Source organism: Astatotilapia calliptera, chromosome 5 (assembly GCF_964374335.1).
Source record: "Astatotilapia calliptera chromosome 5, fAstCal68.1, whole genome shotgun sequence".
NCBI lineage: Eukaryota > Metazoa > Chordata > Actinopteri > Cichliformes > Cichlidae > Astatotilapia > Astatotilapia calliptera.
The window spans coordinates 33,453,741-33,469,361 of record NC_137426.1 but is presented as its reverse complement, the minus strand read 5'-3'; the positions used below and the strand labels follow the sequence as shown (position 1 = coordinate 33,469,361).

Below are 15,621 nucleotides of genomic sequence, written 5' to 3'. Positions count from 1 at the left end.
TTTGTTGATTAAAAAAAAAACACTATATCGGATTCATATCGGTATCGGCAGATATCCAAATTTATGATATCGGTATCGGTATCGGACATAAAAAAGTGGTATCGTGCCATCTCTAGTCCATTCATTCATTTTTTTAAACACTTGTTCACATTTTGTTGGTTTCTGCACTAGAATACAAAAAAAGTTCATATTTTATCCTCATTTCATTCATTTTTAGCACTTGAAGATTAGCATCTTTGTCCACGTGCACACACTGTCTGGGTCAGCATTAACGGGAGGCAAACTCAAACAGAAGGCTGCTTCTTTAAATCTAATCAACAGCCTGCTGGCCTGCAGCTCCAGTCTGTGAGTAACGCTCACATATGACTCCAACCCTTCCACTATGTCCTGAAGGACGAGCGTGAAGCATATCCTCACACAGCACAGCTGCCCCTGAAGGTCAGAGGGGGTCAGACATGGCTGCTCCTTGTTAAAAAGAAACTGTCCCAATATGTTGCTGGTGAGATTAAGCTGATTATAAGTTGGATTCTGTTCTGAAGGGGTCATCATTTAAAACAGGTCTTTAAAATCCATACATGAAATATATTTAGAAATACTTCCTCTTTTTACACGACGCCTGTGGTCTTTTTTTTGGCTCCACATTGGTTACATTTTTGTCGTGGGAGTTTCTGTCTAACAGGACTAATGCAAATCCATTCACTGACCAAAATGCTGTTTGTGTTCTTTGGCAACTACACAAACAGAGACGTGGTGGAAATGCTGCACATCAAGCCTGACCTGTCCTGTCTGTGTTTGGTAGCCAGGGCGCGGTGCAGCTCCTCAATGATGCAGCTGGGGGGCAGCTGTGGGTGCAGCGCCCCGAGGTGAGGGGACCCGGTGGGTGTGGAGATCCTGCCTCTCAACAGAGAGCCATGAGGGTCTTTGGGCAGAGTGAAGTTCCTGGGTAAGGTGGCAGGGGACTTCTTCACCGGCACTGGAGGAGCACCTGGAGAAGCGAAACACATCGAGTCAGATACCGAACGCTGGTTTTACATCAGTGTGAGTCCTGCTGGACGCACCTTCTAAGCTGCCCAGCCTGGTGAGCAGTTTGACAGGCAGGCTGGGTGGAGGAGGGGTGCTGGCTCGTCTCTGAGGCTTGGTCGCCGCCGCCTCCTGCTTCCCCTCGATACCCTCGGCTTTGCCCTGCATCTGCTCTTCGCTGGGGTCACTGATTGAGGTGCTTTCATCTTCTCCATCTTCACTCTGACTCTGATCACCTGCTGTCTTTGCCACTTCAGTCACATCTTGTACTGAAAGCACACAGCGAAGGTAAGCCGAAAGGTTTAGTGAGTTTCTGAAGCCTTTGGCTCCACCTAGTGGACAATCAGAGACATAGCGCAACTGCACTCGGAAAACCCATTTTATAATCAATATCACTTATTTTAAATCAGGTGATGAAAATAGAAACTAAAGTAAGGAAGAGTCTGTATCCATATTTGGCGATTTAAACATTGGCGGATGTTTTTACATTTTCTTTCAGACACGTGAAAAACAAACAGATTTCTGACATTTGTTGTGTGTTGTTATTTATGAGCCCTTAAAATAATTGTTGCACTGTTACAACAAGTCATGGATTATTTGTTTATACTCTGACTCGCATCAGGTGGTTGTTTTCTTTGTTTTGTGAACACATGTCAACAAGGAAGTTGCAGAAACTTTTATAACATATTTGAAATGTTTTTCATCTCTTCCTTTCTTTTGAATTTCTATTTAATTTTAATATATATACCAAAATAATGGCAAATATAGCTGGCTGAGATACTGGCGGGGCCAGTATTAGCTAAGCGCTAAGAGCCATACTTTTGGTCAAGTCGTGACCTTTATTTACTCTCCAGTATTTTTTATATTTGTTATAAACCAACTGTTTTGGGAAATTCCCATCTTTACACGATAAATGCTTCCCTGTGTCCCCCAGCGTGGTGTGGCTCTGTTGTTTGCTGTGATGAATTTACATATGTGAGACTATCCAGTAAAAAACAGATGAGCTATAAAATCAAAACAATGAGCTAAAAGATGCTAAAAACAGTTTTCCTAAAGTTTCTTAGAGATGTGACAAATATGTTTAGCAGTTTTGCACAACTGATGCAATAAAGCAGCATTTTTGTGAGGCAGTTACAGGATATGTATAAAAAGAAAATAGTGCTAGCAACAAGGTGAACACAAAGCCTGAGCCTACATCGCTGTACCTGTTGAGCTTTCTAAATCACTGCCCAGGTCTTCATTAGTGTTGGCCAGCGGTGCCACCGGCTCCTCGTCTCTGTCCTCACCGTCAGAGTGAGGGGGGGTGTCCAGGTCCTCACTGTTACCCCCACAAGCAAGATCTGACTCTGCACATAGCACACAGAGGCGACAGGAATGAGTCTGCGTGGCAGTTTAGGCCTCATGCGGCTGAGCAAGTGAACCGTGCAAAGCCTGGAGTCATATGTGTGCTAGTGCACTAACGTGTGTTCATCTGTGGTTCTGCACCTGTCTCGGTCTCCCCGGGGTTCCTCCTGACGAGGTCATCTCTCTTCTGCCGTACAGCTGCCTTCTTCTCCACCGCTACACGAACACAAACATTAATCAAACCGGTCCTCAGACTGCATAAGGAAATGAGAGCACATGGGACTATTTGCATGTTATGGCTTTCAGCGTTTAACGCCACCCGTGGAAGTGCACGGCGTCACACTCACCTCCTGTGGGCTTCAGCTTCTCGTTTTTCTTTTTCCTCCACTTCCAGGGCTTGAAGATGCGTCCCAGACTGGCCAGCTTGCTGTTGCGGCGAACGGGAGGCGTACGGACCCCTGAGACCAGGCAACCTGAATGCAGAGCCCTCTGCTGGTCCATCACATCTGCAATACAGAACACAGCTGCCTTTAACACGGGCTGAGAAAACAAAATCCACCCAGGCGTTCACGACATCCGTCACGAGCACGGTGAGGACTGGAGGAATTTCTTGAATCCCTCGTTTACCGATAACCTCTCATCATCTGAGAGCAGTAAATGTGGGTCACTGGCTGCAAACACCTTATTGATTCCAGCCTCATTTCTGAGGAGAAGCGGTGCTGAGGGGAGAGGACAGAGAATCGCATTGTTGCCGTGTGACTCACATGGTTCGACGGCAGCCAGACCTCGCCGGCCCCAAAACACGCACACAATGGAAGGCTTTTAAACGACGTCTTGAAACACACGCAGGGAATAAATAAAATCAGCTTCAGCTCGAATGCCTCTCCTTAGGTCATCAGAGCAGACATCTGCAGCCTGACTCCACACTGATTTTACACCATTTCAGCCTGCACTCTTCTCTCAGTGAAGTAAACATCAGCGTGCGAAACATCGTGCATTAGTGACAGAGTCGTACAAATCCTGCATGCAGCTACTGACAGCCCTTTAGAACCTCCTGCCCGCCTCCGAGCCCCCACTGTTTATTTTCGTTGTCTCTTTTAGTCCGGCGTTTGTTTTTATTTTTGGATACTGATGAGCGCGTGTTGGAAGGCCTGCTTTTGAAAAGAGGTGATTCAAGTTTTTACAATTCATGTTCTGTCAGTGGTTGAATAATTACTCCATTAATGCAAGACTGCAAGGAAACACTGCATATTATTTCCTTTTTCCCCTCAATAAAAGACCAGAAAATAGTTTAAAATAGTTTAGATGCTGACCAAGATTTCCCAGAGCTCAAGCTGACACTGTTAAAAACAAGAAACCTTCATAACACACTATAAAGATGTATGTCTACCATATACGATATTATCACAGAATTTCACCCACGATACGATGTTATTGCAAAATGTTAAAAATCGCAATAAGCTGAGTATTGCAATAACATTACCTTCAGCTGCAGATGATCTCCCCAAAGTTCAGCTTTGTCATTTTTATTTTATCCAATATGCTAAAGTTATCAGTGAAGATGCTCAAGTTTGCAATTATGTACTCTGTCAAGAAAAGTAAGACCAGTCCATTTAAACTCATTTATTGTCAGTATTTTCATTTATTTATTTGTATTAACTGCCCACCAGAGTTAAGTGGCTCAACAAACAAAAAGAAAATCCTCTGATATTGGACAGTTACGAGGGCTGGATTGAAAATGAGTGATAAAGAGAAAAACTTTGAAAGAGCTTCAGAAAGCCTGGAGAAAAATCACAGGACTGTAAATCCTGGACAAACTTGTGTTTGGAAGGAATCCTTATGAGCCGATGTGGTTTCTCTGTTCCTGCGGTTCCTAAATATGTCCACTTTGAATTAACACCACTCACAATTAATGAGGAATATCAGAGTTATTATATTATATTACTTTTTAAAAATGACCAATATAATATCATCGCTGCGTGATGACTAATCACTTGTATTAGTGGCTTCTAGTCTTCACTGAGGGCAAGCAGGGCAAGGAAATCTTTACATCTGCAAAGCAAAAATTAAAAATATTTCACTGCTTCAGAGCAACAATCTAAACAGCTGCAGATTCACATTTTGCATATAGACTAATTTTGCACTGAAGCTTTGATCTCTTGCCACAGACAAACTCAATCAATGGCTCTCCCTCTTAGCAGGTACTCTGACTCCTTCGAGTGCTCTTAAGTCTGCACGCTAAGCTGCATACGAGGGTTCACATTGACAGGCAGAGAAGCAAAGAGGCTGACCGTGCTGACTTCAGTCATGATGCACCGAGTGGCAGAGAGACACACAGAGAGAGAGAGAGAGGACAGAAATAGGCACTCCTACACAGTCTGGCTCCGACAACAAGCTGACACCTCGGGGATCTTACAGCTGAGCCGTGGGCTGCGCAGCGACGGATCTATGAACACTTCCATTTTCTGTCAAAGGCGACTAAATCCACAACATCTGCTCACTTATCCCTCCAGAAATGAATTACATATACACTCGAATTACACAGTAAGAGGAAGATATTGAATGTGCCGCTATTTATACAGGGAAATTCCACAGGTGGGCGGGTGTGTGTCTGTGTGGAGGCAAGGCAAGCAAATGTAACACAAAAAAGGTCAAAAATCAGCTGATATTTGAAACTAAGGATGTGCAGAAATATCGACTGAATATCTGCAGCCGGTCCCAGTGACATCAGCGTGAGCAAACACACTGACATTTTAATACAGTTATATGTAGCCGATATTTATCTGCAGTTTTGTGCTAGCTAGATATTAAACACTGTGTGGTCACTTTGCTTATCAGGAATTCTGTGTTTCCCTGGAACAAAGAGGGAATAAATAGTAAAAAAAAAACTCAATTTAAAAAGCAGGAAAAAGTGTATCTGCCAAACAGGTGCATATCAGGAACATATCTTCCACATCCAACGGAACAATGTTGCTAAAGTTCTTTAGAAATTGGCTGATTCTTCACTCATTTTCAGTCCAGTCCTTGCTACTTAACACTGTGAATCGTTCAAGTAGAAAAAAGGCACCAAGTTCATGGGATGAAACCGAGGTGTGCCAAATTACACAAGACCTGAAAGTTAGTGACAACAGGTCTCATGAAGTGATGAATCCAAATTTGAAAATTGTGGTTAAATCAATAACCACTATGGAAATGAGGAGAGGGGTACAACTGTGAGTGCCTCCTGTCTCTAAAACATGGTGGAAGCTCAGTCATGGTTCGCTCAACATTACTGAAGCAGCGTGAGATCGTGTCCAAAGAAGAGCGTTTAATGTCCTTCAAGAAGCCTGGAGAACTGTTCCTTAAGACAACTTGAAGAAAGGATAAGAAAGATGCACAAGAGACTTCAAGCTGTGTTGAAGAATAAAGGTGCTCGTACCAAATATTGACTTTCAAGCTTGTTAGAAATGAATAAACTCAGTTTTTTTCTTATTTTTTGTATTTGCATATTTTAATAAATCAATGCACCTATGTCCCATTTCCTACCAAAATATGATCAAATGAGGGGTGGCTCACGACTTTTGCACAGTACTGTGCATTTAATTCTGGCGCAGCAGGCAACTACACTAACATTTTCATTTAAAACACTGCCACCTTGTGGTCAAAGTTTTAACTGTAGTTTATAGAAGTTTTTTACAAAAAGTACCTTTAACACAGTCATTTTTGACAAAGATTGCTTTGTTTCCCTGGAATGAAGAGAAGTAAATAGTTAAAAGTAAAAAAATAAGGACAGAATTTCGTAATAAATTAATTTCTCTCTCTTCCACTTATCCAATTCAGGGTTGCCGGGGTGACAGGCTGCCCCTGTCACAGGGTTTACACAGAGAGACAAACAAGCATTTACACTCAAAATTTGCAGCAAGGGGAATTTAGCATTTAGAATCACCCATTAACCTAACCCCACTAACTGCATGTCTCTGTACTCTGGGAGGAAGCCGGAGTACCCAGAGAGAACCCACGCAAACACAGGAAGAACGTGCAAACTCCACACAGAAACCAGCCAGGTGGTGGATATGAAACCAGGCATGTGACGCAAAAGTGCTAAACAAAAATTAATTTTAGAAAATTTTTAAATATGTAATTAAAAATAATTCAGTATTAAGCTCAAATCCTCCAAAACCAAGCAACAAGAAGCCAGAGATCATCTTAACTTACACGGATTAGAAATCATCTTCAGATGTCTTTTTTCCCCCAAGCATTAGTGCACAATCCAAAACGATTAAACCTACTGGCACATTAGATTAATTCAAAAAAAAAAAAAAAAGAAAAGAAAAGAAAAGCCAGTCTTCATCCTAGAAAAACTGGCAAAGCACCCGTCTCGTCTCCCAGAACAGCATTACCAAATGTGTTAACATTACAAACACATTACTCAGACACCCAGTGACACAAAGCCAATCACAAGTGAGTTCATTGATTCGTTGAACAAGCAGCGTATCGTCGCCTCTGATCTCACTGCTCGACAGCCAATCAATGTGAGAAGCGGGTCAGTTGCCCAAGTCATGCGCCCCTGCCTGGCATGTAGAGAGAAATCCAGGTCAAGCCTGTAGTAAGCATGCCCAGGGTCAGGCTCCGTTGCCATGGTTACCACGTCGGATGCTGCAGAAAGGGCCCTCAGAGGCAGAGAGACTCACCACAGCATGAGGAATAGGGAGTTGCTGGGTGGATGGGGAAGGCTTGTTGCCACACGGAGAGACGCTGAGCTGCAGCCAATCGCGTCTCAGCGTGCAAGTGTGCATAATGTAAGTCAGGGAGATGCTGCATGTTTCATTTGTACAACTAATGCTAAAATATTTATTGAAGTGGTAAGGGCGTCAGCATGGCTTTCTGTAAATGCAGGACACTTGTTTGGTGGAGGGTTTTGGAGCAAAGGGGAAAAAAAACAAGTGGTGAAAGTCAGATTCTGTAGTGTGTGCACAGTAACCTAGAGAAAAGCTGTGCACATAATGAGGCTGCTGAGGATGGGAAACACAGAGCTCCTGGAAATGTTACAACAGCCTCATCACTTACACTACAAATGATCTGTCATGAGTTTAGTGCTGCAGATAACATAAAAACAGTCAGTCAGCAGGGAGAGGTCGTTTCCAGTAATGTTACACCTAAAGTCCCCAAAGAGTCGTTCATCTGTAGAGTCATAGCAGTGAAAGAACAACAATATTAGGTACAGGCTAGCTGCTGAACGCTACGGGTCACAATAAGATTATCAGAGGAAAATGATATCCAAGCAGCGTATGACCCCCGCGCAAAAAAAGGTAAAAGAGCAGCACTATGTTAGGGGTTATTAATCTCCACGAGCCATAAATCCGTGCCGGTGAGGCGTGAAGCACTTACTTAAAGGATGCGCGGTTATCCAGTCCTCCTGCAGCTTCGGTGCTCACATCATATCTTCCCAAAGAGCGGAGCGGCTGAACCAGAGACTGATGGTTTCTCTTCCTCTTCTTTCTTGAATTACCACACAATGATAATAATTTAAAAAATACTTTATTTTCAAATTTCCTCTTCCTAAAAGTTGCGGAAACGTTGTTTAAACAGCGACGGGAACGCCGGGAGTGAGCTGAAAGTGGAGAAAGTGTGAGCGACCGAGTTGCGTCTGCAGCTAGCCGTGAGTGTTGATGTGCAATCATATGGACCCCGCCCCTCCGCCGGGAGGAGGAGGGCAAATACACCAATACACTCTGACACACTGTACTGTGCATGTAGTACAGTAGCAAACATACACGCTGCTAACAGCTGCTTAGCCGCGACTACAGGTTTAACATTAACAGGGTTTAATGTATAATATACGTCATATATGCATTACTATATATAATAATTAATGTAAAGGGATTTTAATGCTTTTTGTACATGTTTTTTTTTGTATCCTAAAATAGCCTTTAATAACCCGCCCAAATACATGAGATATCAATGGAAAGTCCAGGATGTTCTCTATTAAGGTCATTTGGACTAGCTCAAATAAGTCAAAAGATATAGACCAAAAACAAATGTCCATTAGAGAGGACATAAAGGAATAGGCTGGCTCTCAGGAGGATATAATGTTAAAAACACCTAGATTACACTTGCTTTAAATGAATGGGATTAAATTGTATGGGTTTAAATTTGCTCTTGGAGATTTAAAAATGAATTGAAAACGGACTGTAAATGGTAAATGGCCTGTATTTATATAGCGCTTTACTAGTCCCTAAGGACCCCAAAGCGCTTTACATATCCAGTCATCCACCCATTCACACACTGGTGATGGCAGCTACATTGTAGCCACAGCCACCCTGGGGCGCACTGACAGAGGCGAGGCTGCCGGACACTGGCACCACTGGGCCCTCTGACCACCACCAGTAGGCAACAGGTGAAGTGTCTTGCCCAAGGGCACAACAACCGAGACTGTCCAAGCCGGGCTCAAACCGGCAACCTTACGATTACAAGGCGAACTCACAACTCTTGAGCCACGATCACCCCTGTAGATAAAGACCACATATAAAGACTGCATATAAAAGATGGACAAAGCCACCATGACATCACTTATTGGTGTTGGACTCTATAGCAGCAGAGCAGCTTAGTGTCTTTTTTAGTAGACCAGAAGCTGAAGTGCTGAGCAAGCTGCATCCACAACTTAGACACTAACATGAACTTCTGAGTCTTTCTCACAATAAAAAGAAGCCAATGGAAATGCCTTAAACCAGGGGTGTCTAACTCCAGGCCTCGAGGGCCGGTGTCCTGCAGATTTTAGATCTCACCCTGGGTCAACACACCTGAATAAAATGATTAGTTCATTACCAGGTCTCTGGAGAACTTCAAGACATGTTGAGGTGGTAATTTAACCATTTAAATCAGCTGCGTTGGATCAAGGACACATCTAAAACCTGCAGGACACCCCTGCCTTAAACCTTTACTGTTTCAAAACAAAGACTGGAAACACTCATTTCAAGGCTTCAAAATGGGATGTCACAGTAGCTACTCCTATCTTTCATGTAGGGATCCAAAGAATACACCTCTGCTAATTAACAGACTGATAACATTTTAGAATTTAATTCACCAAAAATGAAGCACAAACCTCTTAGACGGGGTGTTCTTGGAACCAAAGAGCAAGCAATACTCTTAAACCCATTAAAATACTCCAAAAAGAGGTGAGGTGTAATAATTGAGGCCTAGCAGACCGTAATGGGCAACAGCTGTCTGGGTAAACCAACCTGTCAAGCCAAACAACCACACCCCTAACTTTGAACCTCACCAGTATCCATGTAAATGAGTTTTTTCCCCCTTTTAAAACTTGTTTATCATTATAAGGGGACACTTATGTTTAAGTAACCACAGACGCCCAAACTATCTTGTACAATGCTGCAAAAATGCTTGATAAAAGAATTAAAATGGGCGCGTTTTCGTGGACTGACTCACCATTGGAAGCAGCCTCAAGGGGCCATTTGAGGAACTGCAATCTTTTAAAATCACTTTCATATTTGTTTGATTTTTCAGCTCTTGAGGTTGGTGCTTTGTTTCAGCTAACCATTATGATTATCATGAAAGCTAATATCTCAGTTTCATTAACCACAAAGTCTATATGATGTATAAAAATAGTAAAAATTCCCATCACCAAATGTTTAAGTGCTCAGTTAAGTTTAAAGAGGTGCTTTAATGCTTAATGGTCATAAATTACACAATTTGTTAAATGGCCACAATGATGCTAGACAAAGAGTCAAGAAGTCACCAAAGTTCAACCTAATGTGAACATGTGTCGAAAAAGTTAAGTGACGTCACTCAAAGCCCTCAAAGTCAGCCTGGTGTTTGGGCTAGAGGAAAGAAAATCACCGGTTCACAAGTTTGTCCTTTAGTCAAACAGACAATAGCAAGTAAATATAAAAAGATCAGGCACCTACTTGAGGACAGATATTTATACCACAGGAAAAATGACTGGTGATAAAGAGATAAATATGTCCACACTAGTAACTGCAAGCCTCTTGTTCAGACAGTACAGCTGCCACTGCAAGAACACAGGGTTACCACTTTCAATTTTTCCTGTGCATATTTTTAAATAGGCAACCTTTCTTGTTAGATCTATTCTTAAAGATACGTTTCCTCGACTTCCGTAAAGTCTGCTTGAAACACAGATGATTTAATAATTTATCAAACAACATCACTTATGTGTAAATAAAGTCTTTTGTGATTTCTCATCGATCCTTCAGAGGGCCCCTCATACATTAACAGCAGGAAGAGCCGAGTTACATCAGAGATGATGAAAGTCCGTGGCTGGATATCTCCTTAGGGACACACTAGCAGTCAGCGAAGAATATAAACAAGGATGTAGGGTACTCACCGAATAGCGTCTCATTCAATATTTACAAGGCTTCATTTAATATGGCCAAAAGGTTGCGCGAGCACATTTTGACCAGTTAATAAGGAACTGACACATGACCTCAAGCTGGCTAACTTGAAGATGAAAAAACAAGACTATACCCCATTATGTAAGCGCACATGTAGAAATATTAAAGGCACTGCTTCAGTAGTTACAGCTAAAGATTATTATTATTATTATTATTACTAAAGACAATTTTTAGCATTCATATTAAACAAATCGCTTGTTGTCACAGCTGGAAAAAGTCACGACGTGTCATTAATAGTTTCAGTGATGGCTGCTTCCCACTGTGGAGTGTCAGTGTGGGCTCTGATATCGTGCACGGGGACATTTTAATAGGAAATTGCACCTTTGTACATTTATAGATACAAACTGTCCAATTTTAAAGCCAGAGACATAAAGAGAAACACAGCACTGGGAGAACACTGAATTTAAATCTGTGGTGCAGAAAGATTTCTTATAATCTTGTTTTAAGGGAAAGTCAGCAGATTTGACTTATGATTCTATATGTTGTCTTTATCTCAGTTTCATGAAGATATGCTTCAACATAACCACTTAAGTGCATGTAGGTATTTTTCAAGATGGGTGTCAGGTGACAGAATTTCCTCTAGAAGGACTTTAATATATTACTGTACATCTTGTGTGCAGTTATATATTGTTGATTATACTGCAAGACGTCGCACTAATGCTTTGTATTTTTGGAGTCTACAGCTTGTTATTATATTCAGGGGCCCATGCAGCCGTGTGAGGTGATGACATAATCAGAGTCATATTTTTGATAGAATTACCAATAGTTCATTTTAATTTAATAGGCTCTATATGTTGTATAAAGTACTATTATTTTCAGAATTGCACATCTGTCAGGGTTGTGTTAGTACTTTAGTTGAAAAGGGGAAGTCAGACCTACACAAAGAAGAGAATGCAAAGAAATGCAGTGTGTACTTTGTAGTAGAGGCTCAAACAGGCCTATCTCCCCCTACCACCACTTCCCCTGCCGGTGGCGGACTCCCTCAGGCGTCGGTGCGTTGGTGGTTCTTTGTGTCTGGGGGTGGGCGTCCAGGTACACACCAGCTCACTCCTTGGCGGCCGCTTATCGGGGCCTGGAGCCTGGGGCTCGCTCGGGCCCCTTCGGGGGTGGGGTGCCCCCGGCCTCTCGGCCTGGGGCTCGGTCAATCAGGCACAGCTGGCGGCCGGCGGAGCTCACGGGCGCGTCACTGCAACTCCCCCTGGCTTCTGCTCCGCGGCTGCTGAGTGAACCCTCATCTGGGACTCTCCTCAGCTCTTACTGGAACAGTGGCGCGGCTGCCCCTCTGTTGGTCTTCCATGGTCTCTTGTGTTCTGGGGGCCTCTGGATGTCTGGAGTTTTGATCTCCTCCATACCTGCTTCACACCCTGGAGGACGGGGCTGTGGCCCCCCGACACTCAGATCGTTACATGGAGAAACCTTTGGAATACAAGTGCGCTGATCCACACAGGTATGCACACGGGTGTTCACTGCTCGTAGACCCAAATTACACCTTTCTTGGCTGCTACTTCGAAGCACATCTGTCCTGCGTGCTGCACAACAACATTGAATATTTAGTATTTACTGCTGTTTACACTTAGCTAGATTAATGCGATGGTGTTGTGTTTAGTATGTTGCTTTGTTTCTTTTTTTTTTTTTTTGTCTTTTTTTGGTTGTTTTCTATTCTTCTCTCAACAGGTGATCCAGGAGATTTTTTTTCTCCCCCCCCTTTCTCACTGTCCCTCTCCCCTTCTGTTTTTCCTTTCCTTCCTCTTTCTTTCTCCCTTTCCTATCTCTCACTCATGTCTGTCCCGTCTGTAACATCTGAAAATAAAATATAATAAATAATAAAAACAAAGATCGACCAAATGGACCAATACGGCAATGCCACGATGATCCATTTGGCAAAGTAAATCCATTGGGTATCCTTGTTGGTCTTCAGACAACAATTCTGATGGCTAAAGAACCAAATGGGACAGGCGGGAAAAAAAAAAAAATGGAAAAAAAAAAAATGAAAAGGGGAAGTCAGACCTACACAAAGAAGAGAATGCAAAGAAATGCAGTGTGTACTTTGTAGTAGAGGCTCAAACAGGCAACATAGAGCACATTAAAACCTACTTTGCATGGGCATATGCATAAACTTCCTGTTTTATGATGATAGAAAGCCTGATCGTAACCGCCCTTCAGTGGAAACAAAGTCATTTGTATGTCTGCTTCTCCAGGATTCATAAACACCAGCCCTCTTTCCCAAATCATAGTTATGAACGATACCTCTGCTGTAATCGCTGTGCACCTCCCAGAGGTTTCAACAAACTGCTAGTAACACGGCTGCAGAGCAGCTATCACTGGCAGTTAAAGCAACATTAAATCCAATATCAACACAGTTGAATTAATTCTGGTGAAAGGAAAGGGGGCTAAACACGGCTGCTGTGTTTCTGATTTCAACTGTAATGATTTTTAATGAATCACTTCAGATAAACTAAATTAAGCAATTTAAATTGTGTGACTACAAGGTCAGCAGTGGGTCTACCCATCTAGGAATAGACAAGAGAGTTAATATCCGCCTTAAAATATCTGTACCATGGGCCCTGAACTGGAGATGCCCAAAGGAAAAACAGCTATAATTACTTTGTTCATTCATTTCAAACCACAGGTCTTGAAGGAAGTTTCACACTGGGATATCACGAAGATGAATTTGCTAATTAGGTAACACAATTTGCAATAAGAGTGAGACAAGCACGAGTCGCATGTATGCAAACTGCTCCATTGTAAAGTTCAGTGTCAATTTTAACTCGTTTATGATATTTAAACTTTCCCTCAGTGCCAAAGTGAGCCTGTGTCAGTTGTCTGTTCACAAACAGGAGGAGCAAATATTTCTAATAATTCTGCATTTATTTAATGGTGTCATTTTACTGTTCAGTTAAATTTATGCTCAGCTCTGCAATGACACTGACATGATAAAGACATAGCACCAACACGTGTTGACGTTCCTTTGCACGATCAATCTGCTGCTGCAGATGATGTAAAACTGCATAACATAAGATGTCACATCATTAGGGCACTTTTGCATTTTTACTGTTGATGACTGTAAATGATCACTGGCAGCGACGTGTAGATGTATGCACTTTTTTATGTTTGTGTGTATCTGTAGAGTGAATTTAACTGTGGTGCAGTCACAGGGGGGATGAGGGAGATGGAGAAACGTGCTGTACATCAGCAGTATAAATGCTCAAACCTGCAGTTATGGACTGTCCATTTGTGGAGCAATTTGCACCAAAGCACTTTAAAATTGATTGCAAGCCTCAGCAGCAGCATGGTCACATTCTCTTTGGAGTGAGAGCTTCTGAGCATCAGAGATAAGCCACAAAGTAACCGAATCAGAAGGCACATGAGGGTTAACGAAAAGTAATGTTGAATAATCAAATTAGTCTGATATTCGTATTCAGATTTCTCATTTCTATTTAAACTACACATTTAACTACACTTTTTTTTATTATTTTTTTTAAAGCTGCGTATCATTCAAATATGTGCTCACAAAGACACAAATGATACATGAACTGCTTACAAACTCTACATTAAGGCAGCGATTCACGAGGCAAACCATGCCAGGCTGGAAGCAGCTCCACAGGCCGTAGGAGACTGACTCTGTGGCATTTCACTCCAAAGCAGGCTTTGCACCGTGGCAGTGCAGCCACATTTAAAAGGTAAGTGCTCCTAAAGGCCTCTGCTGCTGCTACTCCACTTCTGCCCTGGCCCCCTTTAAATCTGCTTAATCATTCATCAGGTACAACCACAGCCTGCGTAGCCTTGGAGCCAGTGCAGTGTCACAGTGACAGATGGGGGGACTGTAGCAGTGGGGAAGACACAGTCTTGAGTGCGTAGAGTGTGTGAGCTGCAAACAAAACAGTCTCTGGGATTCCTCTGAAGGAGAGGTTTCAAGGTTGGGAGGAGGCCAGGATGCTGCCTGGGCAGAGCAAGAGCGTACTTTATCGATTTTTTACATTTTATTTTAATTTATTGGTTTAATCGTCTTCCCAGAGAACTAGCTGATGTCTTCAAAACTGGTCTTGGGTTTTTTTTTGTCTGATCAACACATTTTAGAGAGCTCTATGGCAGGAGGCCATTAATCAGTGCCGTCTTCAATTATTGCTTAATATTGTTATGCAACCAAACAATTAACATTAGGTGACCACTTTTATTACTATGTTTCATCTGCCTCTGCTGTGATTAAAGTTTAATAAGGCTGGAGCACAAAAGCAGTGGTGTAGCACAGATATCCGTGGCCTCTAATTAGCAATATCAGTGGGCCCCCTTTCCCCATTCAATAAACTGTAAAGCATGCACAAATTTGTATTTATTTGTATAGCGCTTTTACTAGTCCCCCCTTAGGGACCCCAAAGCGCTTTACACATCCAGTCATCCACCCATTCACACACTGGTGGAGGCAAGCTACAGTTGTAGCCACAGCTGCAGACTGTGGCCAACACCAGTAGGCGGCAGGTGAAGTGTCTTGCCCAAGGACACAATGACCGAGACTTTCCGAGCCGGGGCTCGAACCAGCAACCTTCCGATTACAAGGTGAACTCCCAACTCTTGAGCCACGATCGCAGGTATCAAACCTCACATCCTTCCAGTAAGGGTTTTTTACTATTGTACTGTTAGAAAAGAGAGGCCACTACATCAGAACAATGATCCTAAACAAACCTGAACATCTAACGGACTACCGTCGGAAGCTTCCTCAGTTGTACAGCTGAAAGTTTTGTTGTGGTCCTCAGTGCCTCCTGGCACAACAATCATTGAAAAGATTGATGAAACCAAAAGACCCTTCTATCAAACCTGACATGCTCCCTACAAGGCCTTCGCATTTCTTACTACA

At 42.6% G+C, this 15,621-nt stretch overlaps 1 protein-coding gene across 3 annotated transcripts in view; it reads right to left on the bottom strand.

Annotated features, from left to right (window-relative positions):
* Positions 1 to 15,621, bottom strand: part of phactr3b (phosphatase and actin regulator 3b) — a 57,846-nt gene that overhangs the window by 28,349 nt on the left and 13,876 nt on the right. Inside the window, exons 1-6 of one of the 3 annotated variants that reach the window (XM_026168973.2) lie at positions 7,732 to 8,022; positions 2,712 to 2,870; positions 2,506 to 2,580; positions 2,226 to 2,366; positions 1,059 to 1,289; positions 778 to 985 (exon numbers count right to left, since the gene is read on the bottom strand). In XM_026168973.2, coding sequence (XP_026024758.1) covers positions 778 to 985; positions 1,059 to 1,289; positions 2,226 to 2,366; positions 2,506 to 2,580; positions 2,712 to 2,865 — 809 coding nt within the window. In that variant the 5' untranslated portion in view covers positions 2,866 to 2,870; positions 7,732 to 8,022. Of the gene's footprint in view, positions 1 to 777; positions 986 to 1,058; positions 1,290 to 2,225; positions 2,367 to 2,505; positions 2,581 to 2,711; positions 2,871 to 6,558; positions 6,697 to 7,731; positions 8,023 to 15,621 lie in introns of those variants that run through there. The other 2 variants (XM_026168972.2, XM_026168971.2) reach the window with 2 other exon arrangements.